At 43.7% G+C, this 27,146-nt stretch overlaps 1 protein-coding gene across 1 annotated transcript in view; it reads right to left on the reverse strand.

Annotated features, from left to right (window-relative positions):
- Positions 1 to 27,146, reverse strand: part of TRPM1 (transient receptor potential cation channel subfamily M member 1) — a 107,540-nt gene that overhangs the window by 55,870 nt on the left and 24,524 nt on the right. Inside the window, exons 3-14 of the mRNA XM_059371236.1 lie at positions 23,810 to 23,889; positions 18,382 to 18,577; positions 16,861 to 17,074; positions 16,076 to 16,200; positions 15,451 to 15,622; positions 13,427 to 13,601; positions 12,868 to 12,991; positions 12,015 to 12,087; positions 11,014 to 11,114; positions 2,655 to 2,828; positions 1,423 to 1,557; positions 140 to 190 (exon numbers count right to left, since the gene is read on the reverse strand). Coding sequence (XP_059227219.1) covers positions 140 to 190; positions 1,423 to 1,557; positions 2,655 to 2,828; positions 11,014 to 11,114; positions 12,015 to 12,087; positions 12,868 to 12,991; positions 13,427 to 13,601; positions 15,451 to 15,622; positions 16,076 to 16,200; positions 16,861 to 17,074; positions 18,382 to 18,577; positions 23,810 to 23,889 — 1,620 coding nt within the window. The remainder of the gene's footprint in view (positions 1 to 139; positions 191 to 1,422; positions 1,558 to 2,654; positions 2,829 to 11,013; positions 11,115 to 12,014; positions 12,088 to 12,867; positions 12,992 to 13,426; positions 13,602 to 15,450; positions 15,623 to 16,075; positions 16,201 to 16,860; positions 17,075 to 18,381; positions 18,578 to 23,809; positions 23,890 to 27,146) is intronic.

Genomic DNA, 27,146 nt, shown 5'->3' on the forward strand with positions numbered 1-27,146 from the left:
GTTCTTTTATGGAGAGAGGAGCTCCTTTTTTCTGATGCCACCAATAATAGGAAAATTGCTTTATAAATGTAAAAAATGCTTTATAAAACGTCTTATAGAAGGACGCCATTGGGTAGGAAGTGCAAAATGGCAGACTGACCTTTTTTACATCCCTCACCAGCAAATGAAGTGTGTTCGGTGGACCCAGCCTCTGAAAGAGAAGCGTTCAGCCATGTTAAACGTGTTTTTCTCTTGAGTTCTTGGAGCTAAATCCTACCCGACTCAGTAGAAGTAATGACGTGTGAGAGCTGGACTGTAACCCCATGATCAGTAAGTCTCTTCTACAAGATAGGACCGGTTGGGGTAAAGAAGTACCCAACGTAAAGATACGTTAACTGCTTTCTTCTGGGTTTTTTTTTTTTTTAAAGATTTTATTTATTTATTTGACAGAGAGAGATCACAAGTAGATGGAGAGGCAGGCAGAGAGAGAGAGAGAGGGAAGCAGGCTCCCTGCTTAGCAGAGAGCCCGATGCGGGACTCGATCCCAGGACCCCAGGATCATGACCTGAGCCGAAGGCAGAGGCTTTAACCCACTGAGCCACCCAGGCGCCCTACTTCTGATTTTTTCTAAAGAGCCTCTTCTGGTGTGCAATATTGTGTGAGAAATTCAGCAAGGACCAAACAAGTGCTGAGGACTGTTTTCACTGTGAAAAACTTCAGAATGGGGACAGGGAAATGTAAATTCTCAAAATCCACATTGTAATAATAAACACCAAGAGGATTTCGCCCGTAGACTTGGATTCTCAGATAGTAGAGCTCTTTGCTGGGAAAACTCAGGGAAAGCTTAGTTGTCCATTGTTCACTGAAGCTGCTTAAAAAAGTGGGGGTCCCGGGGCACCTAGGTGGCTCAGTCGTTGAGCATCTGCCTTGGGCTCAGGTCGTGGTCCGGGGATCCCCAGATCAAGCCCCGTGTCAGGCTCCCTGCTCAGCGGGAAGCCTGCTTCTCCCTCTCGCACTCCCCCTGCTTGGGTTCCCTCTCTCACTGCCTCTCTCTCTCTCTGTGTCCAATAAATAAATAATCTTAAAAAAAAAAAAAAACCGGGGGTCCCACAGAACTGCTCACCCTGGGGAACTTTTCACTCTGCTAATGATTTAGGAAGCTAGATTCCCTCTTTGTATAAACTTCACATACCGCACCTGGGTTCTTACTGAAGCTGTCTGGTGAGGCAAGGTTGTAGCTGGTAAGGATGTGAACCTAAGCTGTGGCCCGCATGGGAGAGAACAGTCACCTGCCATTAAATGATGTCCCCCACCCCCGCCACTAAAACCAGTGGTCCAGTGACTCTATGCTCATTTGAAGGGCAGTAATGCAAACCAGGCACTGCGGATGAATACCATCACAGGGCAGCTCCCCACGGCCCTCCCTCCTTCTGGAACACTCACCGTGTTGTAAAGCTCTTCCAGTCTCGGGATGGTGAGAAAGTGCTGCATGTTCACACCGTTTTCAATCAGGAGCTTCACGAAGTCCACTCGATCTAAGACCAGAGCATCCAGCATGGCTTGTTCCAGAGCGTTCACCTGGACGAAGCAACCAGAGGGGTCCCTGAGCAGCCTCCCAGAGGGATTCCAGCAGGAAGCTGGCAGGAGGCATCTGGGAAAATGCAGTCGGACCTTACAGCGTGCTGGACCTGGTTCTCTTTGCTGTCCGTCTGGACTAAACATGCCCCATGTCCCCTCTTTTTCCTCAGTGTGGCCCCTACATTTCCTATCCAACTATCGAAGCTTGGTAAAAGGAAAAAAGTAAATGCTTCTCTCCTCTTCAAAACGAATTGAAGGAGGATTCTAAACTAGAGCCAGACTGGTATTGTTGCTCTCTCCAGTTCCGATTTTGTTTTCATTAAAATTGAGCTTATTTGCTTTTCTTTTGAAATAAAGATGGGAAAGAAAAACCCCGTAAGCTGTAGCATTCTTGGCAAAATGCAGCTAACTCAGTACTCGCATGTCTGAGCTCTGGACTCCATAAACAGTGTATTCAGAAGTGGTGGGTTGTAATAGTTTAGATGCTGTTATCCATTGCGTGTGCCTCTGTCCTTTAATAATGACAGAAGCTGCAACATTCGGTGTAGCGTGAGGCCTTCTGGAGAGAGCCGCTGGGAGGGTTTGCCTAGTTGACTAAGGGTGACTGCATGGTCACTGTGTGGAAATTATGAGCACGCAGCTGCCACCAGCTGTAGTGGCCGTGACAGTGCCAGTCACATGTCACTGCAGCGGCCCTTCCTTGCTCGTGGCCTCAGAGCAGCAGCCCAGGAACATGGTACTGCATGTGGTTCAGCCTCCCTGCCCAGACGAGTGCTGTTACTCGCACATCCCAATCGTGGGCACCTTCTTCTGGTCCCTGAATGGTGATTGTTTCAGAATAACTGGTTTGTTTCCATATTTTAAGGCATCAGAACACATTCCCCCACAGAGCAGGAATGTCTGGCGTTCGTGAAACCCACCATTGCCTTTTGAAATATGGACACCATCCCATCCCGGGGCTGCCACGGCCTTCCGGGACTCAGGGCCTGTATGGGGCTGAAGCAGAGGCAACAGGGACTACCCCTTGCCCTAGAGAAAGAGGGTGACCCACTTGTGATCGCTGTGATCCCGGGAAAGGGGAGCAAAGACTGACGTACCCAGTTGAGCAGCTCGATCTTCCGGGGGTCAGTTTCCTCCTCCACCTCCTCTTTCACTTTCCCTTTCTTCTTGCCCTTTCCTTTCCCTCTTCCCCCCTTGGTGGTTGCTGTTGGTGGCTTCTTTTCCTTCTCCGTGACCTTGTTATCAGTAGGAGGGGCCAGGCTTCCCAGGGGCTGCAGTCCACAGCAAACAGAGTTGGGAAAAGATGTTAAGGCTGCCCCTTGTCCCAAGACAGTTGCACGCCCCCGCTCCAGGTGCACACACATGTGCACATGCATGCACGTATAAGCACACAGGCACCAATGCACAAACTTGCACACACATGCATATGTGCGCACACACGCACGCACACACACCTGCATGGACACACTCAGTCATTGCAAGTCTGCCACCCGCAGGAGGCGGCCCTGATACCATCAACCACTGTTACCTATGGGCTTGAGGAAGCACATTAATGTCTTTCAAGTAACTGACATTTTGAATCATGTGTGTTTTTGCTGAGAGGTAGGTTCAAAGATACCAAAGGGAAGTTGCTCATTTTAAAGGAGAAAATGACTGTTGAAGGGATCAGAGACAATGGGTATGTCTGGTATTCCTGAGGATGCCTCTTTGGCTCGAACTGTGACAGAGCTTCTTGGTGGGTAAAGAAGGCCTCCTGGGGGGTTATGGAGCTGTATGGAATGTGGCGACAGACGGAGTGCATCAAGGGAAGAATGTTGTTTCACTCAGAGAATAGGAGGGACTGCAGAGGTGGGACCCGGCCCCTGGGCCTGCCCTCTGGTCACATGGAGAGCATGGTGGGGTTGGGGTGGGGGGAAATGGCTCTGGGGCAGAGTGACACCAACATTGAAACAAAGCTTGTTGTCTTATCTTGCTAGACTTGCCCTGTCCGCGTGCCAAGTCTCCCCCCCACACACACTCCGCTCCACAGACTCTATGCTCCTGCTTTGCATCTTCCCATGCCTCTGGCCGTGGCCATGGATGGCTGTTCTGGTGCCACGGTACAGGTGTGTCCAAGTGCCTCTCATGCTGGGCTTTTAGCGCATCTGACTCTGCTGCCTGTTTGCTCCTCAACCCTCTTCTCCCTGCTTTCTCAGGCACTGCTTGTTCTGGCTTTCCTGTCTGGCCACTGCTTCTCAACACAGGTGGTAAATGCTGAGGGTCTTTTATTTTATTTTATTTTTTTAAATTAATTATTATTATTTTTTAAGATTTTATTTATTTATTTGACAGACAGAGATCACAAGTAGACAGAGAAGCAGGCAGAGAGAGAGGAAGGGAAGCAGGCCCCCTGCTGAGCAGAGAGCCCGATGTGGGACTCGATCGCAGGACCTTGAGATCATGACCTGAGCTGAAGGCAGCGGCTTAACCCACTGAGCCACCCAGGCGCCCCGATGCTGAGGGTCTTTAGGGCTCTGTCCTCAGCCCCCTTCCTTTCTTCTGTACTTCCCCTCAACAAGTTTGTCGAGGCCCATACTACCAGTCCCCATGCATTTGCCCACGACCTGTCCTTTCTAACCTCGGTTCTTGTCTCTCCCTGGAGTTCCTACCACCAACTTAGCACCTCCACTTGAACATCTCAAAGCCCTTTCGGCTCATCATATCCGAAACCACACTCAAAACCACCCCCTCCAACCTACTCGTCTTCCAGGGTCCTTCAACTCAATGAAGTGGCTAGTCAGAGAATAGAGGCTGATTGCTGACATCTCACTCCCCACAAGGCCCTCTTCCATGATTAAACAGCCTCTAAGTGCAATTGTGTTCCATGTTAAATGTTACATTATTCTGTCCCATTCTTGACTTCTGACTCTGCTCTAGCTCAAGGTGATGGCTCTCTCTTGAATCACTTCAGTCGCTTATTAACAAGGCTCCTTCCATCTGCCATTGTACCCACCCAATGCATTTTCTGCATTAAATCCAGAATGATCCTAAAAATGTAAATGAGACCACGTAACTCTCCCGCTTAAATCCTTAAGTGGGGCAGGCCAGAGGCCAGAGATCGGACTGAGGACACCATGCATGTTGTGTGGATGAATGTCCTGGCTGACTCTTCAGGCAAACAAGACTATTATAATCCTCAAGAAAAAGTGACACAGCATTCAACAAATAGTGCTGGGGAAACTGGACATTCACATGCAAAAGAATGAAGCTGGACCCTTATCTATTGTCTTATATAAAAAATTAACCCAAAATGAATCAAAAACTTAAATGTAAAAGCTAAAACTACAAAACTATTGGAAGAAAAACGAAGCCAGAGTTTCATGGCATTGGATTTGGCAATGACTTCTTGGATATGGTGCCAAAGGCAGTGAAAGAAATGATAGGCAAATGGGACTTTATCAAAATTAAGAACTTGTGCATCAAAAGACAGTATCAGCAGAGTAAAGGCAACACACTTAATGAAGATAATATTTGCAAATCTCATATTTTATAAGAGATTCATATCTAGAATTTATAGAGAACTCCTAAAATTCAACAGCAACAAAACCCATACTGACTCAAAATCAAGAAAAGAACTTGAATAGGTATTTCTTAAAAGAAGATCTGCAAATGCCCAAGTACACGAAAAGATCCTCAAAATCATTAATCCTTAAAGAAATACAAATCAAAACCACAATGAGAGGATCCTTATCAAAAACAAGTGTTGGCAAAAATGTGGCAAAATCAGAATCTTTGTGCACTGTTAGAAGAAATGTAAAATGATGCAGCTGCCATTGAAAAGTTCGGCAGCTTATAAAAAAATTAAAAATAGAATAACCATATGATCCAGCAATGCCATTTCTGGGTATATATCCAAAATGGTTGAAAACAGGGTCTCAAAGAGGTATTTGTACACCCATGTTCATAGCAGTGTTATTAAAAATAGCCAAAATGTGGAAGCAAGCCAAGTGTCCATTGATGGATGAATGGATAAGAAAATGTGGTCTATACATACAACAGAATATGAGTAAGCCTTAAAAAACGAGGAAATCCTAATACATGCCAGAACAGTAATGAACCTTGAGTATATTAAGCTAAGTGAATTAAATCAGTCACAAAAGGATAAATACTATATGATTTCTCCTGTGTGAGGTGCTTAACGTGGTCAAATTCATAGTGACAGAAAGTAGAATGGAGTGCCAGGGGCAAGGGTAAGTAGGAAACGGGGAGTTATTGTTTCACAGGTATAGAATTTTAGTTTTACAAGATGAAGAATCTGTGGATGGATGGTGATGATTCCACTAAAATGTGAATGTATTTAATGTCACTAAACCATTCTCTTTCAAAATGTTTAAGATACTCACTTTTATTTAAACGTCTTTTGCCCCAATAAACAGATTGGGTGGAAAAAAACAAAAACAAAAGCAGGATGACACAGCATTTGAGATAACAATGGGCAAAAGACCAAAAGGAATAACACAAATCGCCAGCCATCTTATTGGGAAGAGCTTCAAGCATCCCTATGGGGAATTCACGGAGGAGAAACTTAAGTCAACGACCAACAACCAGTTGACAACCCTTCAGTGAACCATCCTAAAGTGGATCCTCCAGCCTCAGTCAAGCCTTTGAATGACTGCAGCCCAAGACAATGGCTTAATTACAGTCTCATGAGAGCCCCTGAGCCTGAACTATCCAGCTGAGCCATTCCCAAATTCCTGACCCACGGACACAGTGTGAGATAATATTTTTTGTTGCTCAAAAAAAGAGATGTCCTTAAGTTGTTCCCTAAATTCTTGGCCCCAGCCTTCTGCCCTATACCAGGTCTGCAGCACTCTGTAATACACAGCTCCCGGTTGACCTGCGGCCTCCTCCCGAGTCACCCCCTGCCCACTCTGCATTTTAGCCACACTGGTCGTTTTTCCTTCTTCAATAAATTATTTGAAAATGTCCAGTTCTTTCTTGCTTCAGGCCCTTTACGCGCTCTTCTGCCTGTATGGACGGTGCTCTCCCCTCAGTCTTCACCAGCCAGCATCTGTTCTCCTGACAGGTCTCAGTGTTAGTTCACTTTTCCTGCATCAGGTCTTCTCTGGTGTCACAATAAAAAGTAGCCCTCCCATCTCCCACATTCTGTTTCATGGGCATGTGCATTTTTCCTTCTTAGCAATTACTATAATTTATAATCCAGTATAATCCAGTATCTAGTCATTCAATGATCTGTTTCTTATCTTTTCTTGCCCTCTCTCCCACAGCATGCCCACACCAGCATCACACAGAGACTTCTGTAATGGCTGTGGCAGGTCTGTTTTATTTACGCCTGTCTCCCCAGGACCCAGCACATGGTCTAGCACACAGGAAGTTGTTGATCAACTTTTGTTAAGAGAATGAAGGAGTAAAAATATGGATTTTTTAAAAGAAGTTTGCTTTGGTTCAAAATAGCCAGAGAAGAGATTTAGTTGTTCTACCATTTGCTGCTGCTGGGTGAATGAGAGGAGCAGAATCCCTCCTAGTCTCTTTTAACTTCTGTCTTTGACAGTGGAGAGAATTAAATATGGTATAGATGTGGTCAGGCAACGTAAGAGAATTTCTAGATGCTCAAACAAGCTAACTCATTCTTCCCTCTAGGGTTACACCCTAGGATTCTAAGAGCATGGTTGGTAATCTTAGAGGGGTAACTTTTAGCCTGGGCCAGTCGACTTCTTTATTTTGAGGAGGGGCTTTAGGGGCTTCCTGGGAGGAGGTGGTCAATGGTGGGGGAGGGGGGCTTGGCTCTTATCTACTATATATGTTGCTGCTCTACTCACGATGCCACTTGTAGAAAGGGTTCTTCTGGAGGAATCCCAAATAATCAGAGAGGTGTGACTGGCTGGAAGGAGGGTAGGAAGGGTACTTGTAACATTTGAGTAGACTGGGAGGAAAGTGAGATGGTAAGTATATTGGGTAACAGAATTTCAATTTGAAATATGTTGATAGGTTGATATGATGGACTGAATCTAGTAAGTTGAGATGTAACAAGGAATGATGTCTTCTACTGGGTCCACCTGGGCCCAAGAACACCTAACCTCAGAACTGCAAGATGTGGTTTATCAGGTGCGAGCATGATGAAACTCGGGAATTTCTGCAGATGGAAACTTAGTACAAGAGAAGAATTATATATTGCTGTATTACTAGCTCCAACACAAGGATGTAGCAGTCCTACTCTGGGCTGCACAAGGTGTTAATTTGGGGGCACTACTCTTTTAAAAGGATATGGGATGGCATGGACCATATCTGGAAGAGGAAATTCCTTTTTGGAACCCTAAATACAGGTTAAATGATCACTTGCTGGGGATGTTGTTCATAATATTTCTTTATTATCCGTGTAATGCCCATGGGGTCTGTACTGATGTTCCCTCTTTCATTTGTGATATCAATATTCTTAGTTAGCTTGGCTAGAGGCTTATTAATTTTATTGATCTTTCCAAATAACTAGATTTTGGTTTTGTTGACATTCTCTATTGATTTCCTGTTTTCAATGTTATTGATTTGTGATTTAATTTTCATTCTAATATAAGCTTTCAATGCTAGAAATTTCCCTCTAAGCAGTGATTTGATGCATCCCACACATTTTGGTAAGTTGTATTTTCATTTTCATTTAGTTGAAAATATTTGAAAATTTGCTGTGAGACTTCTTTGATAGATATGCTATTTAGAAGTATGATGAGTAAACTTGGGAAAATATTTTTTTAAATCCATTTGACAGACAGAGATGGCAAGTAGGCAGAGAGGCAAGCAGAGAGAGAGAGAAGAAGAAGCAGGCTCTCCACTGAGCAGAGAGCCGGATTTGGAGCTTGATCCCAGGACCCTGGGATTATGACCTGAGCCGAAGGCAGAGGCTTTAACCCACTGAGCTACCCAGGCACCCCGGGAAAATATGTTTAACCTCTTGGGAGCATCAGCTTTTTTCCGAACTCTAAAATGAGGACAATCAGATATATTTCAGAGTTCTGAAGGCTGTAATGTTCATGTATGTGAACACATGGGGCAAAACACAGTGTATAATCCAAGCATCAGATACTATCACCAATTGCTGCTTTGAATTTAAGATTCTAGTTCATGTGTTTTACCAAGGGCAAGCCTTTGCCTATAGATGGAAGCCAAATGAATAGTTCTCATCCTGAAAAACAAGCAGACATTTCTTTCTATTTCAGAAATCTCAGGGAGGCTGGCCAAGGTTTGTAGATTTTTGTCTTTAAAACGGACAGTGGTCTAGAGGTCCCCAAACCTTTTGCTCGTGGATGCTCAAACTGAGTTGGGCCTATTTCCTTAAAAAAATTGCTAGCCCAAGTTTTTGTGACTCAGTATAAATAAATTACCTTGTTATATGTTCATATCAAACACTATTCTCTCTCTCTTTGCCGTTGTTGTTTTTAATAAAACCTTTTCACAAAGAGTTTTGTCGGGGAAGTTGTGCTTTTTGTACTTAAAAAAATATAGGTAGAAGAATATTGACAAGTAAATATAATGAATCAGACCCGAGATTGCTTTGTAGTGAACTAATTATCAAGTCCTGCCCACCATGAGTTCTGTGTTGTGTCAAGAATTCTAGAAAAGGGGCGCCTGGGTGGCTCAGTGGGTTAAGCCTCTGCCTTCAGCTCAGGTCATGATCTCAGGGTTCTGGGATCGAGTCCCACGTTGGGCTCTCTGCTCGGCAGGAAGCCTGCTTCCTCCTCTCTCTCTCTCTGCTTGCCTCTCTGCCTACTTGTGATCTCGCTCACAAGTAAAAAAAATATAGATTCACAGCCACATAGTTAATCGAGTGCTTCAACCATTAAAGGAAGATTTTGGAGACCATATACTGCATTGTGGGAGACAGAAGGATTTTTGGTTCCAGGTTATAGTCTTAATCACGTCTCCTGCTTGTCCATGGAAATAACTTGCAAAAGACTATGATAAAGAAAAATCTATAGGGGCGCCTGGGTGGCTCAGTGGGTTAAAGCCTCTGCCTTCGGCTCAGGTCATGATCTCAGGGTCCTGGGATCGAGCCCTGCATCAAGCTCTCTGCTCGGCGGGGAGCCTGCCTCCCCCCTGCCCCTGCCTGTCTCTCTGCCTACTTGTGATCTCTGTCTGTCAAATAAATAAATAAAATCTTAAAAAAAAAAAAAAAAGAAAGGAAAATCTATTTCAAGAAGAGGTAGACAAGAGCTATTAACAAATTTCTGGAAATACTGATGGGTAGTTAAAATCATGGAGAGGAAGCTGGTGCCCAGAAGGACTAATGTGGAAGGGGCAGTAGAGGTGGGACTGGGTTTTTAAAGAATAAGTTTTAGTGCTGGGTGGAAAGCATGATTAGTGGAAGGACTTCTACAGAGCAGGGGACCACACATCCCCTCTCGTAGAGGCTACCAGCCCAGTGGGCAGGTGCAGAATGACGGCATGCCTGAGCTTCATCCCCAAGCAGAGACTGTAGAACAGCTAGCTGCTCAAGAAGTGGAAGGACCTGCTTAGAGAGGCCTGGAACTTCACTGGTCTGTTCCAGTCTGCACAAGGCAAAGCAAAGCTGTTCAGTGACAAAGTAGGCTTCCTACACTAGCCTCATTCCTCTGAAATGGGGATGGACTGGCCAGGATTGGCAACAGAAAAAGACAAGATGAACTTAATGGGAGCAGCTGACCGGGGAGAAAAATAGAGATAATTTAGGGAACAGAAGAGGACTTTAAAAATCCAATTTGTATCTTCAGGGATTGCATTCATGAGATGAAAATAGGCTGGCATGAAAATGGAACTAGCAGGAAGTAGGAAAGCCTAGAGTTGTTTACGACACGTTCTCATTCTGTACACATACCCCCACGACCCCCACACATACAATCATACTGCACACATGAACACCCTCTTACACACTACACATAGCACACACACACACAGATACCATAGGTATATACCACACACATGCGCACACACTAAACCATGCATGTGCATATACTATATACCCCCCCATAACACACACCCATATACATGCTACACAGACACATACACCCTACACCCCAAAGAACACACACACACACACACACACACACACATGATTCTCTAGGCCTCCAGGGTACCAGGGAACAGAATTAAAAAAAAAAAATGCTGTCCATTGTATTTAATTTTAATGGGCTCTTTTCTTTCTTCTTTTCCTTGAAAAGGATAAGCCCCACTTCTCACTAGCAAAGATAAAATATTTGCTGTTCATTTCTTCAAGAGCACTGGTTTGAATGTATAATTACGGCTAGTAGCTCTTCTGGCTGGCTCTTTGAAGTTAAATAGCAACATCTCCTAATGATCCTAATGGATTACACATTGGATCATCAGAAACCCCAGATAATTTCCTAAGATCTGTGTCCCGAGGGAGAACATACTGATCTATCGTCTGTACAAGGTCATGGTAAATGGTAGAAAACGAAAAACACTTATTTTCACCGGCCAGCGGGGCCCAAACACAAAGATCTGACTTCGTGCTATGTCCACACGGTTCCAAGCCAGTGCCAAGCTCAGCTGGTCTGGGGCGGAAGCATTGGTTCCTGGAAAGGCAAGAAACGAGTCTCTTGTCACTTGGTGCCTGGACTGTCCTGGTTTGGCAGGTGCTGGACAGTTAGCACAGGCCTCCCGGGGTTGACCCCCCACCCCCCAGAAACCAAGCACTCCTGTCTTTTCTCTTGCCCCTGAGTGTCTACTCAAGCCCCAAAACTAAGAACTTCCTATTCTCACAGAATTGCCCGAGAGGAGGTTGGAGGCAACATCTTTCCCTACCTACTTGGCTTGGTCTCCGTGGAAGGGATGGAGGAGGCACCTGGTGACCCCAGGACCCTCATCTGCAAGAGGCATCTGTCAGGCCAGGACAAGGGGTGCTGTCCCTTCAAGCCAAATGTGAGTATAGGCCAAGAGCAACAGCCCCCAGCTGCAGGGAGACCAGCACAGGACTACTGGGCAGCTGGCCCAATGGTGACATTCTCCTCTCTCATCCCTGCCCCCTTATGGTCCCAGAGTAATCAAGAGGCAGGGAGGAAATGTGTGTCCTGGGAGTGACCCCAAGAGTGGCCAGGTTGCAGCCTATCATTAGGAGCGGGATGGGGAAATTGAACACAACACTGTGGGATGCAGTGATAACAAATGAAAAATGGTTCGTGGTCACCTCTGTGACGAAATCCTTAATGACAGACAAATAGAAACTGGTCTGACTTCAGCCATCACAGGCCACTGGGACTCATAGAAAATACCCCTTCCCAGGAAACCCATCGTGAACCTGGTCATTCCCCATGGCTTCACACTGAGATAACTCTAGGCAGCCTGACGGGCTCGGGAGCCCATCACCAATAGACACAGTTCCTGGCAGAAGAGGGAGTGGGGTTTCTGGCCATGAGCAAAGCCCCAGGTGAGGCCAGTACCAAGAGGCCAGGAGTTGCTGTTTCCTGAGAGCTCACCTTTCAACAGGGCAGTTAAAATTGCCATCTCGATGTCTTGCTGACCCTCGGCACCCATTCTAAACACGGTGACCTGAAAATGAGTTAATCATGAGAAGACTAGGTAAAGTCAAGCCGCAATTGAGAGGGCGAATTTTTGAGGGGGGTGTTTTTGAAAAAGGACCATAGAGCCTGACATGGGATACAATGAATCAGAAAGTGCATTAATTTTAAACCAGGTGCCTTTCATCTACATGAGGCACAACCTTGCTCATCCAGGCTCTGAGTCCTTGCCTGGGTCCCTGTTTTATTATTTTACCCAATCGGCTTCAACAGCCCGGGAGAGGAAAGAGCTCATTCAGGATCTGTGTACTCCATTATCTAAATCGCAATTGGAGATGACACAATCATTTCTACTCAGAAATGTGCCCCATTCGTAGGAAATTTGTAGATTTGGAATTTTGTGCGTATTCCTCTACCAGCATAATTAGGGAGGGCAAGGAGTGGGAAATAATTACTGTATTTGTAAAGTGAAGGGATAGAATTTTGTAAGCACACCTAAAAGGGGGTGTTTGTCACTCCTCAAGACTTGACATACAATTAATGTCATGAGCCTCAGAAGTGGCGTGATGTGGCATGGGGTCACGTGATGTTTGCCAGGATCTGAAAGAACCCGGTCCCTCTTTTGCGCATGCGTAGTCTGCTTCCATCACGTGGGCATAACGGCCAATTTGGTAGGGATTTGTAAACTGGCCCTTGGCAAAGCCTGAACTAAAATATGAGCCAGTCCATCACGCACACATGGGCAGAATTAGCAAGGAAACATAAAATTCTCTCCGCGGAGCTGGCTTGGACATAAACTGAAGACACTTACGAGTTCTTTCTTTTTCATGCACTCCATTATAATTGCAAACAGCTGATGCGATTGTGTCTTGTTGTAATTAAATGTTTTCTGAATGGTAACTAGAAGCTGATCCTTGAGGGATTCATTTATTACCCTGTTTGAAGGAAATGCAAAAGAGAAGAAAACAGCACGAGTTAAATCTGTACGTGAATAGATCAGAGAACTCTAGGTCGGTCTGGTGTCTTTGAGTTGAAACTTTACCACTGGCGGCTATCCCAGGCTAGGAGACAAAAGGGGACCACAGTCAAAAACTGCATTCACACGTGTCCTAAATTCCAGACTCGTTGAAAACCTTATAAGGGAAAATGAAGTTGGAAGAGAGCATATTCCCCCAGAGAAAGAATTCCGTAAGAAACATCATGCCCTTGACAGCTCCCTCACATGCTGACCTCAGAAAATGGGAGAGAGCTAGCAAATCTTCATTAGTTAGCATCTTTGGAATGGCTCAATGTATCACTTACAGTTTTCTTCTTGGTCTAACAAGAAGGCAGTTAAAAACCCACCCTCTGCAACAGGTCAGAAATCCTACCCTCCGTCTTCACAGTACTTGTGTGCAAAAGACAGAATGTCCGACGCGCGTCCACTGCCATCACAAATGACCACGGGGACTGGAGGGTCTTCTCGGAGATATTCCAAGACAATGGAAACCACGTTAGGGCCTCCTTCTACCACCAGGCCCACGAGGGGCACACCCTGCCCCAATCCTGCAACATAAAATACATTCATCATAGAGACCAATGTCACGGCACACATCACCTGGGAGGGCAAACTTGGGCCACCATCATTAGCCTGGCAGGGACTAACTTGTTCCCGGAGTCCTCCATCTGTCTCCATCAGATAATAGGACTCTTCAGGAACTCAGTAGGAACAGGCTAACTTCTGGAGGCAGGACCAACAGAGTGAACTCTGGAAGACTTCAAGAACCTGAGATTTCTGGAGAGGGAAGACAGTAGAGGTGGAAAAGCCACTGAGACACATTTGTCTTCTTGACAATTTCACCCTGGAATGGACAGGACAGGTCATATGCTGAGCATGTTTCACCTAGTGTCCCTTGGTTGTGATGGGATTGATGGGATGTGATGTTGATGAGCATTTTAATGCATGGCAAGTAGGAGAAATGTCTTTTGTCTCATCGTTCTGAAGGCCTTCAGAGAAAATCTGCTAGCATAGGAGGAAATCTAAAAAAATTTCAAGTGGCTGAATTCAGAGTTTCGGGTTTGCTTCCATGATGCATCTCTATAACCAGGAACTCTTAAAAAATTTTTTTTGAACACGTTTGTCTTCTCCTACCCGGGTCATCTCCATTAAGTTCATTTCAGCGAATATGCACTGAGGGTCTGCCTGGTGCCCGGCCCTGGCCAACAGATACTGGAAAAATGGATCAAGACGATGTGAATCCTGCCTGAGATTTGCAACCCAAGCAAGTCTTGGGATTCTAGATTCTCAGGAATAGTGTAGCCAAATCACTTTATTTTCTATAAATAGTGTAAAATTGGTTCTTCTTGGTTGAGGCTGGACTCCCCGAAGCTCCAAGCTGTGAGAGATGACAACTGAGCACCCCTTTGCTGTCCCTGCCCCAGTCAGAGCCCTAGGCAAAGGATGACAAAGGGAAGCCCACAAGTCACATGGACAGATGCAGTTGGGTAGTGTGAAAACTTACAAGTCCGAGACAATGACAGATGTGAGAACAAAAAATCAGTTATCAAGCAGTTTATCAATGGAGATTTGAATCTTGGAAATCCACAGTCCCCTTAGCAGGCAAGCATTCCAACTGCTTGTGCCATCCTGTAGGCCCTTCATTAGCCTCGATGATGGCTATTTCCAGGGCTTAGACTGGCTTTCACAAAAATCTTATCAGTCATGGTAAAAACAAAATACTCTTTAAAAATCTCTTCATAATACTTTGGCAGTAAGAACTGCTGGAGTATGAACATGTTCCAAGAGATGACACCAGCTATTTTCATTCTAAGTGGTATTGTTTCATCTGATTGTGGTTTGTTCCTTTCTCTTGAGCTTGACCTCACTATCCTCCCCTGGGCAGCAGCTCTGCTGCGAGCCGTGCCATCTGGACCAGCACTGGTGGAGCCAGGGGGAGCAGATGGTCTTGCAACCATGTCTTAGTTTGGGGGATAGACCCAGAGCTACAGAGCTATTTAATGTAACGATCACACTAACCCTTACTTGATGGAAGAAATCCGACCTACGTCTTAGAGTGAGAAGCTTTCTTCCTGTTCAGACATTAAGCAAATAACTATAGTAATTACAGTGGAAAACGTGGTGGGCAATACCATCACCATGACAACCGCCACAGGGCTGTTTCTTGCACCGTCCCTCCCAGTGAACCTGGGGCAGAGCATCGCCACACAGCTCAGTGAGTGTGAGATTGGGTAGGTGGCCAGGATGAGGGGGTTGGACAAGTCTGTCGATCTGCTGTTCAGTGGATCTAATGAGAATCAAGGTGAAAGCTCTCAACACCCGTGGGAAGTTTCCTTTTCAGCCCAGGTTTCATGGCAGCCGTGGAGCCCAGGAACCATGACCTTTGCTGGAACTTACTTGTGTTAATCTTCTGCAGAGAGATGTGCTTCTCCAGCTGCCTCCGCAGCTTCACCTCGGCACCGTATTTGCCCAGGGTGCCGTTGTCAGCCAGGATGAAGTGAGTGTGTGAGTTGTTGAGCAATGAGAGCTTGCTGAGAGGGTTGGACATAGTCTGGTACACTCTCGTTACCTGGCAAAATGCACAACAGATCAGAGCTGCAGAACTCAGACATGAAGACTAACGGGAGAAGCAGGTAGAATTCAGACGCATCCTCAAGGTTACAAGTGTATGATCCATTTATAGAACATTGTTGGAATAATAAAATTGTAGAGATAAGGGACAGATCCGTGGCTGCCAGGGGTTAAGGAGGTGGGAGGGGTGAGAAGGAATTAGGTATGGATGTTAAAGGGAAACATGAGTGATCCTAGTGGGGATGGAAATGTGCTACATCTTGTCTGTATCCATGTCCATATCCTGTGTGTGATGCTGTACCATAGTTTTGCAAGATGGTACCATTGGGGAAGGGGGGGGTGGGGATATGGGACCCCTATTATTTCTTGCAACTGCAGGGAATCCACGATTATCTCAAAATAAAGACTTTGATTTTAAAAAATTACCAGTATCTGGGGAGGGAACACTTACATCCTTTCCAACCAGGTCTTCCTTATTTTCCACGATGCCCCAAGGAGCGATTCCTATAGCACAAACCCGGCCTCTGGACTTGGAGGAGTGGTCTTTTAAGGCATCCCCTACATGGCTGATAACACCTGTAACCAGCCATGAATCATATTTTTAGGCCCAATACCTCCCACCATACCATTAGTTATGAACTTTAGGGGCCCCTTCTCTGAGCCACTCCATTCCCTATGGAATAGGGTTGAAGCATATAGATCTTCATCATTAAAAGGAAGTACGCTGAAAGTCCGAGCTCCTAATAACTAGTCATTCGGCATTAGCTCCCAGAAAAGGGAAAACAAAAACCCAAAACTAGAGCAATGGTGCATGGACTTCCTTTATAAAATTTCCGGGACATAAAGAGGGAAGTAAGTGGGGGTGCCTTGGAAGTCACTGGGTGCATTTAGCTGAAGTTGAGAGTCAGACTGCCTAGCCTGTCCCTAACTTCTCCTTGCCTCAGTTTCCTCTCCCATAGGACAGTGGAAATGATTGTCAGGGGCCCTCAGTGAAAATGAGGCTTGTACAGGGCTCAGTTCAAGGAATGACATCGTGGGTGCCAGAAAAGCTGACCATTACTGCTCTCATATCGAAATAACAAAGAAGCTACTGGGTAAAGATTTCACTTCTGTCATAAATATTGTCTGGTTGCAATGCATTTTGTTTTTATGATCTTAATTATTCAGAAGCTCTTTGGGAACCACCATGAGTTCTGGGTTTGCATGCTTGTTGCAAGGGAATGAGGTTGCTCTTACCGGTACTGACGCCCCCGGTGAAGATCCAGGCCCCAGTGGTCATGGCGGCCTTGATCAGACCTTTCCCAAAGACCTGTTTCAGCTTGGGTTGCATCTCAAAGTTCTGGAGGCCTCCATGCACAGATATTAAGAGCTTGGGGAGTTCCAGCTGCCAGTCTTTCACCATAAGATGAAGCAGTGAATCTGGCTTGGTGTCATAGGATACTCGGATATACTGTAAAAGAGTATGTGACACTCAGGACCGTTCCTGGTTTTCCTCTCGTATCACAGGGAAACAGCGCTACCACTCTTGTCCCAAGCAAAAGCTGTTTTGGCTTTCTGTTCCTCTGTATGAGTCTGTGGCCAAGTGAGGGAAGGGAACTTTGGAAGCATTGCCAGATTTTAGCAAATAAAAATATAGGACTCTCAGTTAAATTTGAATTTCATGTGAACATTGAAAAATGTTTTATTGTAAGTATGACTTCATGCCATATTTGGGACATACTTATACTAAAAAGTTATGTGGTTCATCTGAAATTCACATATAACTGGCTGTCCTGTGTTTTACCTGGCAAACCCTTAATCTTGAAAAAATCAATTCTAAAGCTGGCTCAGCTAGAACCATGGCTCCAGAGGTTGGACAGGGCAATGTTGAGGGAGCAGTCTTCTGGCCACACTGAGTGGGTGCTGAGAATGGGGAACCTGGGCCAGCCTCTGGACTTGACTTTCCCCCCAAGGTGAGGAAGAGGTTAATGGTCAGATATCTGCCTTGGCCCCTATGAACCACTTCTTTGTGTCCATGCCAACGTGTAGGGTGCCATTCCAGAAGTCCCTATTTTGTGCTATTTGGAATACAAATGCATTTTATTTGCACAATGACGTTGGGCCAGTGGAATAAAATGAAATTGCAAAAATGATCTGACTGGGCATGTGGGAGTATTATTCAGAATTAGCTGAAAGGAATCACAGTGCTAACGCCTCCCCTCTCTGGCAGGGCTCATCAGAAAGGCAGAGGGCACTCCCTGTTTACACGCAAATGTGAAAGACCTCAGTCTTCTTGGGCCAACTGAATGCAGGCCCAGGGAGGCTGCGGTTGGACTTCAGAGGGAACCATTTCCAGACACTCCTAACCCATTTAAGGGGGGTGGGGCTTGAAGGTCCACAGACATAAAAAACAAAACCAAACCCCAAACAACCCCAAAAAACAAATAGTGTAATTTCTCACTCATCAGTGGAGATAGAGTGATGAGTATGGTTGCAGACTTGGGCTGGAGCATAATTTGTGGATTCACAACTCTGGTATGAATTTAGTGACACTACTTTTTTTTTTTTTTTTTTTTTGAATAGTGCTCAGTTTCCAAATCACATGACTAAAAAGTGGAGTGTACAGATGTATTTCTTGCCTTTGCAATGAATTATCTAAGAAGACTGAGCCACGCTCTTGAAAGAAGACCCAGGTGTCAGTCATCTGGGGGTCTGGGAGGCTGGGCCTCTGATGGAGACTGTGGGCTCAGCAGCTTCCCTTCCGAAGGCCTCTCTTACCATGGCTTTATTGGAGTATCCTCCACCCTGGAATTCAAGAGTTCCATAGGAATCTGTTGGGTAGCTCTGGGTGTGTTTGCTGACAGACCATTTTTCGGGCTGAGTCTCCACCTGTTTATTTTCCTCTTCATTATTGCCAGATGTTATGCTTGGCAGAGGGGGGATGTGCTGGTTGATGAACTGGCCACAGCAGCACCTGAAAACAAAGGTAAAACAGAGTCTTTCCATAACATTTTCCTCCTTACGATGAGTTCATCTAAACAGAAGGGTAGCATCCAAACAGGGGCAGACTAACACCGTACTTGGGGTTTGTGGGGGTAGAAATGCCCCTTACGGTGGCCGTTTCCAGATAACCAACATATATCTATTTACATACCAGTCCACTTAAAACCCATCAGATGGCTGCCCTTCTTTACTGATCATATTTAGCTCTTTTTGATGTCTTGAAAACATCAATATAGGCATCAATTGTTGGACATTCTGTGACAAAGTATAATCATGCCCTCCAGATATGGAGTTGACCTTCCAGGATTCTTCAATATTATTGAATTCTTCTGTTGCTTCGTAAAACACTTCTCTATGTAAGACACATTGAGAATATATTTCTTTTGCTGCTTATACTTTCTTTATCCTATTTAAGAATCTTTTGTTAAATCCAAAGTCATGAAAATTTGCCCCTACATTTTTTTCTAAGAACTTTATAGCTTTAGCCCCTACATTTAGATTTTTGATACATTTTGAGCTCATTTTTATATATGGTGTGAGGTGGGGGATAACTACTTTCTTTTGCATCTTGACATCCCGTTGTTTCTGTACCACATGAAGAATAGGCTATTCCTTCTTCATTTGCTTTGGCCACCTTGCTGAAACATTGATTGTCCATAGTTGCTCGGATATGTTTGGACTCTCAGTTCTATTCCATTGGTCTGTATGTCTACCCCTATGTTACTACCACACTGGCTTAATGACTGTAGCTTTGTAGTAAGTTTGGAAACCAAGTAGTGTGAGTTCTCCTACTTTGTTCTTTTTCAAATAAGGTTGTTTTGGCTATTCTGCATCCCTTGCGATTCCCTATCAACTGGCTTGTCAATTTCTGCAAAGAAGTGATCTGTAGATCCTCTTGTGGATATTGCCATCTTAACAATATTAACCTGTTCTGACCCATGAATAAAGGCAATTTTTTCCATTATTTAGATCTTTGTTAATTTCTTTCAACAGTGTTTTGTACTTTCCAAAGTAGAGGTTTTGCACTTCTTTTGTAAGTTGATTCCTAAGTACCTTATCTTTTATTTACTTTTAATTTTTTAAAAAATTTTAGGTAGGCTCTGTGTCCAGCGTGGAGCCCAAGGTGGGGCTTGAACTCACAACCCTGAGATCAAGACCTGAGCTGAGATCAAGAGGCCAAAGCTTAACCAATTCAGCCACCCAGGCACCCCAGTATCTTATTTCTTTTGATGATATTATAAATGAAATTGTTTTGCTAGTTTCATTTTCCTATTGTTCATTGAAAATACATAGAAATACATGTGATTTTTTTGTATATTGATTATTTTTTTTACATTGTGACCTTACTGAACTTGCTCATAAGGTACAATAGTTTTTTTTTTTTTAGTGATTCCTTAGGAGTTATTATATATAACATTATGTCAACAGCCAATAAAGATAGCTTTACTTCTTCCTTTCCACTACAGATGCCCTTTATTTCTTCCTCTGAATTACCTTGGCTAGGACCTCTAGTACAATTTTGAATAGAAGTGGTGAGAGTGGACATCCTTGTCTTGTCTCTGATAGTAGGAGCAAAGCATTCAATCTTTCACCATTGAATATGATGTTAACCATGGATTTTCATAGATGTCCTTTATTAGACTGAAGGAGTTCTACTCCTATTTCCAAGGACTTCTTTTTTTAAATGAAAAAAAGGGGTTGGATTTTGTCAAATGTTTTTTTGTTGAGATAATTATGTGACTTTTGTTTTTTATTCTATTGGTGCAATGTATTGCATTAGTTGATTTTCTGGTGTGAAACCAACCTTGTGTCCCTGGGATAAATCCCAGTTGATTATGGTGTATAATTCTTTTTATATGTCTCTATATTTGGTTTGATAGTATTTGTTCAGGATTTCTGCATCTATACTCACAGAAGATGCCATCGTATAGTTTTCCTTTCTTGTGATGTCTTTGTCTGGTCTTAATAGTAGTATTGACGTCATGAAACTGAAAACTGAGTTGGGGAGAGTTATCTAATCTTCTATTTTTTGAAATTTTTAATGAGAAATTAGTATTAATTCTTTTCTTTTTTAAAAAAAATTTATTTTATTTTTTTCAGTGTTCCAAAATTCAGTTTATGCACCACACCCAGTGCTCCATGCAATACATGCCCTCCTTAATACCCACCACCAGGCTCACCCAACCCCCCCCTCCAAAACCCTCAGTTTGTTTCTTAGAGTCCAAGGTCTCTCATGGTTTTTCTCCCCCTCCAATTTCCCTCCACTCACTTCTCCTTTCATCTCCCAATGTCTTCCGTGTTATTCCTTATGCTCCACAAGTAAGTGAAACCATATGATAATTGACTCTGCTTGACTTATTTTATTCAGCATAATCTCCTCCAGTCCCATCCATGTTGATAGAAAAGGTGGGTATTCATCTTTTCTGATGGAGGCATAATACTCCATTGTATATATGGACCACATCTTCCTTATTCATTCATCCATTGAAGGGCATCTTGGCTCTTTCCACAGTTTGGTGACTGTGGCCATTGCCACTATGAACATTGGGATACATATGGCCCTTTTTTTCACTCCATCTGTATCTTTGGGGTACATACCATGTAGTGCAATTGCAGGGTCATAGGGTAGCTCTATTTTTAATTTCTTAAGGAATCTCCACACTGTTTTCCAAAGTGGCTGCACCAACTTGCATTCCTACCAACAGTATAAGAAGGTTCCCCTTTCTCCACATCCTCTCCAACACTTGTTCTTTACTGTCCTGTTGATCTTGGCCATTTTAACTGGTGTAAGGTGGTATCTCAATGTGGTTTTGATTTGAATCTCCCTGATGGCTAATGATGATGAACATTTTTTCATGTGTCTGTTAGCCATTTGTATGTCTTCTTTGGAGAAGTGTCTGTTCACATCTTCTGCCTATTTTTTGATGTGATTATCTATTTTTTGAGTGTTGAATTTGAGGAGTTCTTTATGGATCTTGGATATTAGTCCTTTGTCTGTTGTGTCATTTACGAGTATCCTCTCCCATTCCATGGGTTGCCTCTTTGTTTTGTTGTCTGTTTCCTTTGCTGTGCAGAAGCTTTGATTTTGATAAAGTCCCAAAAGTTCATTTTCTCTTTTGTTTTCTTTGCCTTGGGAGACATATCTTGAAAGAAATTGCTATGGCCAATGTTGAAGAGGTTACTGCCTATGTTAAATATTTGGTAAAAGTTATTATAAAAAAATTTTCAGAGAGATTTTATTTATTTGACAGAGGGATGGAGAGAGAGAGCATAAATAGGCAGAGCAGCAGGCAGAGGGAGAGGGAGAAGCAGACTCCCCACCAAGCATGGGGCCCAATGTGGGACTCCATTCCAGGACTCTGAGATCATGAGCCTAGCCAAAGGCAGCCGCTTAATTGACTGAGCCACCCCAGTGCCCCACTTTGTGGGTAATTTTTGATACTAATCCTATGCCTTCATTTCTTTCTTTCTTTAAAAAATATATTTTTTATTTATTTGACAGACAGAGATCATAAGTAGGCAGAGAAGCAGGCAGAAAGAGGAGGAAGCAGGCTCCCTGCTGAGCAGAGTGCCCAATGCCGGGTTCGATCCCAGGAGCCGAGGATTATGACCTGAGCCGAAGGCAGAGGCTTTAACCCACTGAGCCACCCAGGCGCCCCCTATGCCTTCATTTCTTATAGGTCTATTCAGATTTGGTTGTTCTTGAATTAGTCTGGTAGTTTGTGTCTTTTTTGGAATTTGATAGTAAGATTGGTAAGTAATGCCCTTTTATTTCTGATGCTAATAATTTGAATTTGTTCTCTTTGTTTCTTCATTGAGTTAGTTAGAGCTTTGTGAATTTTGTTGATCTTTTCCAAGAACTACCTTTGATTTTATGGATTTTTCTCTATTGTTTCAAAATTTTCTATTTTGTTAATTTCCATTTTATTCTTTACCATTTCCTTCTGCTTCCCTAAGATTTAGTTTGCTCTTACTAAGCCTGGAGGGGGAAGGGGTGGAGCTCTCTTGGTTCAAATACCAGACTCTAGCCCTTCTTACTGAATCTTTGTTGGTGTTTTTGAATAGACATCTCTTTATTTTTCTTATTGCCCCTTGGGACCATTTCCAGGGACTGTTAAATGGTTGTTTATTTATTCCAGTTTTTTTTTTTTTTTTTAAGCCCATGCTAGAGAATACATCCAACTCACAGAGGAATCTCATATGTGAGTCCCAGAGGCCCCTTCTGCTGCTTCTGCTGCCTAGCCACTTGGCTGTGTGGGGCATTGCAATGCCAGGAAGACTGGCATAGGTAGTTTCCTTCAAGGAGGGTCCAGGTGTCACTGAAATAAGGAGGGAAATTTATGTGCAACGGAAGGAAGACTTTTGTGATCTTTGGCATTGTCCCTTACAGCATATTTCTTGCCCTGGGGTTTAAGCAGGGAGAAAAATCTATGTGGTGGTGGAAAGGACGGGCTTGGTGACATGACAGGGCTGAGGTTGTATGTGTCAGATTTGACCTACGTGATCTCTGAGAGTCTGTGCACTCTTTGTCAGTGATCCTACCTGCATGGGTTTCATATCGGGTGAACATATGAAAAAAACATCCCCCTCTGGCTCTCCAAACTCTGCTCATAGCTATTGTCCTCAGAGATGGGAAGGTTTGGCTAAATTCATCTCCAGTCACTCTCACAGCTTTAGAAGACCTACTGTTTAATTTATAACAGTTTAATTATAACTCATTTCCATGTAAGTGAATGAAATTGACATTTTGTGTACAAAGTCTGCCTTTACACAGAGTTACATCTAGTTCACTTAACCACTCAGAACTTTCCCGTGGTGGAAGTACTTGTTTATCTAAATAACATTATGAATCTCTAACAAAAGGATGTGAAGTTACCCTGGAAATCTGTCTAAAGCTATCAGCATCTTGCTTTCCCTAAGACTAGGAGGAACACTGTCAGCCCATCTGGTTATGAGAGCTCACATTAGATTAGGATGAGTGCTGGACAGCAATCTTTCCTGCATCTTAACAGAGAAGCTTCTTAGATGAAGTATTCCATGGTTAATGCCTCCCCTGGGGAATGGATTTTGACCATTCTTCTTGCATCGTCCCACCCCGCCCCGCCCCGCCGCCCCGCCAACTTCACAAACACAAGAATAGTTGCAGGCACCTGGTAGACAAGTGCTGGTTTGGATAATGTCTTAGTTGTGACTTCCAATTTACCTGCTAGGGTCTTTAGTGCTGGGAATTACAAAGACACATTCTCTTTTGCAAAAGGTTTTTTCTATCCAAGCTTTCTGTCCCTGGAAGAGAAAGAATGAAAATTAGATTGATATCTTCCCAAAGTCTAGTCGGATTTCCCTCTTGTACTTTTATAAAACCACAGTGCCACTAACAGAAGTCTGCCCAAAACATCTGCATAGATGGTGGAGGCAGCTTTCAAGGATCTTAGCTCTGGTTCCTTTTCAGAGAAATGGCTTGGAAGAATGTATTCATGGTTTCCATAGGGTTGCAAAAAGTAATCTCTGCATGCAAATCAGTCTGCAAAGGGGACATGATACCGCCCTGGAGTAAGCCAGTGCCTGGACAAGCCCTGGTGTGAGCGTGAGTTACTGGAGAAGCCAACCAACCAAGGCTACAAGACTCTGGTCAAGATTTTGTTTTGCTGTCAAGAACGTCATCTTCTGTGGGCTTCTAGGCACCCACACACCATAGTAATTTTACAAGTGGGCTCTCTGGTGCTCAGATTCACTGCATGTTATTTTTATAATTTAAAATACTGAAAGTTGTAAGGAAATGGACACTCATATAACACAGTTGCTGCAGCTGGAAGTTGGTACAATGTCTGTCAAGGGCAATTTGGCAATATCAAAATTGCAAAGCATATACCTCTGGACCTGTCAGTATTTTACTCTATCAATACGCCTGAACACATGCAAAATGCACACTATGCATCCACTACTTATAATATCCAAAGACTGGACATCACCTACTGTCTTCCAGTAAGAGATTGTTACCTGTGTCATGGAAGAGTCATTCATGGAATTCTCTGTGACTGTTAAAAAAAATAAGACTTTGCTGTGTCAACAGGGAAAGATCACTGAGCTATGGTAAGTGAAAAAGCAAGACATGGAATAATCTCTAGGGTATTGTCATTCTGTTACTTAAGAAATATGTATATGGAAATACTTTTGCTTAAAGGTAGAGGCAATATACTAGGAAGGGTTCACCAGAAGCAGCTAACACTGGTTTCTCCAGGAGGTGGGTGGGTCCAGAAACCCGGGGGACATGGCGAAGAGGAGACACTCACAAATGGAGTGCTCTTTTAAAAAAAGATTTTATTTTTATTTTATTTTTAATTTTTTAAAAAAAGATATTATTCATTTATTTGACAGAGATCACAAGTAGGCAGAGCAGCAGGCAGAGAGAGAGGGAGAAGCAGACTCTCCACTGAGCAGAGAGCCCGACTCAGGCCTCCATCCCAGGACCCTGGGACCATGATCTGAGCCGAAGGCAGAGGCTTTAACCCATGGAGCCACCCAGGAGCCCCAAAAAGATTTTATTTTTTAACAGCAGTTTTAGCATTATTACAAAATTGAAATGGAGGTACAGAGAGTTCCCATATACTCCCTGTTCCCACACATGCACAGCCTCTGTCATTAACAGCACTGTCCATCAAGAGTGCTATGTGGGTTACCAAGGTTGAACCTACACTGACATTTCCTAATTATCCAAAGCCCATGGTTTACTGTAGGATTCACTCTTGGTGTCGTATACCCTATGGATTTGACAAATGTATAATGACACGTTTCCACCATCACACTACCATACAGAGCAGTTTCACTGCCCTAAACATCCTCTGTGCTCTGTTTTTCACCCCTTCCTCCCCCCTAGCCAAGATCCTGGTAACCACTCATCTTTTTACTGTCTCCACAGTTTTGCCCTTTCCAGAATGTTGATAGAGTTTGAATCCTATCTATGTAGCCTCTTCAGATTGGCCTTGTTCACTTACTAACATGCATTTAAGATTCCTCTATGCCTTTCCGTGGCTTGATAGCTCATTTCTTTTTTCATGCTGAGGAAGATTTTATTGTCTGGATGGGCCACCGTTCACTGGAGCCGTTGGCTTCTGCGCTTTGGCAAATATGAATAAAGATGCAATAAACACCTATGTGCAGGTTTTTGGCTGGGCTTAAGTTTTTCCTTTTAAAATGTTGGGGCTTTTTTCCTCTTAAAAATTTTGGGATTTCATCAAGATAAAAAGCTTCTGCACAGTAAAGGAAACAGTTAACAAAACAAAGAGGCAACCCATGGAATGGGAGAGGATACTCATAAATGACACAACAGACAAAGGACTAATATCCAAGATCCATAAAGAACTCCTCAAATTCAACACTCAGAAAACAGATAATCACATAAAAAAATGGGCAGAAGACACATGAAAAAATGTTCATCATCACCAGCCATCAGAGAGATTCAAATCAAAACCACATTGAGATACCACCTTACACCAGTTAGAATGGTCAAAGTCAACAGGACAGTAAAGAACAAGTGTTGGAGAGGATGTGGAGAAAGGGGAACCTTCTTACACCATTGGTGGGGATGCAAGTTGGTGCAGCCACTTTGGAAAACAGTGTGGAGATTCCTTAAGAAATTAAAAATAAAGCTATCCTATGACCCTGCAAATGCACTACATGGTATGTACCCCAAAGATACAGATGGAGTGAAAAGAAGGGCCATCTGTACCCCAGTGTTCATAGCAGCAATGGCCACAGTCACCAAACTGTGGAAAGAGCCAAGATGCCCTTCAACGATGAATGGATAAAGAAGATATGCTCCATATATACAATGGAGTATTATGTCTCCATCAGAAAAGATGAATACCCAACTTTTTTTATCAACATGGATGGGACTGGAGGAGATTATGCTGAGGGAAATAAGTCAAGCAGAGAGTGTCAATCATCATATGGTTTCACTTACTTGTGAAGCACAAGGAATAACATGGAGGACATTAGGAGAAGGAAAGGAAAAGTGCATTGGGGGAAATTAGAAGGGGAGATGAAGCACGAGAGACCTTGGACTCTGAGAAACAAACTGAGGGTATTGGAGGGGAGAGGGATGGGGGTTTAGGTGAGCCTGGTGGTGGGTATTAAGGAGGGCACGTATTGCATGGACCACTGGGTGTGGTGCATAAACAATGAATCTTGGAACAGTGAATAAATAAAAAAAAATTTAAAGAGAAATACGAGAAATCCCATCATAAAATCATAAAAAATTTTAATTACATAAATGTATAAACTATTTAAAAATAGAAAAAGTTTGCCTGTAATGCAAAAGTAAAATAAAACAAGTTTTTAAGAAGAGAAAAGCTCTGGGTGCTGTCATTTTTCATTTGCCAACGTCTTATTCCTCTATGTCCATTTGTTGAACATGTGTTTTGTACAAGGTGCTGTGCTGAGTGCTTGGGGACTTCCAGGGAAGGCTGGGTCACCAGCCCCCAGCAGTGCTGGACCGTGTGGCGCCTGCACGCACTGAAGGAGGTTGGCAACACAAGGTGGCT

This window comes from Mustela nigripes, chromosome 13 (genome assembly GCF_022355385.1).
Source record: "Mustela nigripes isolate SB6536 chromosome 13, MUSNIG.SB6536, whole genome shotgun sequence".
Classification (NCBI taxonomy): Eukaryota; Metazoa; Chordata; class Mammalia; order Carnivora; family Mustelidae; genus Mustela; species Mustela nigripes.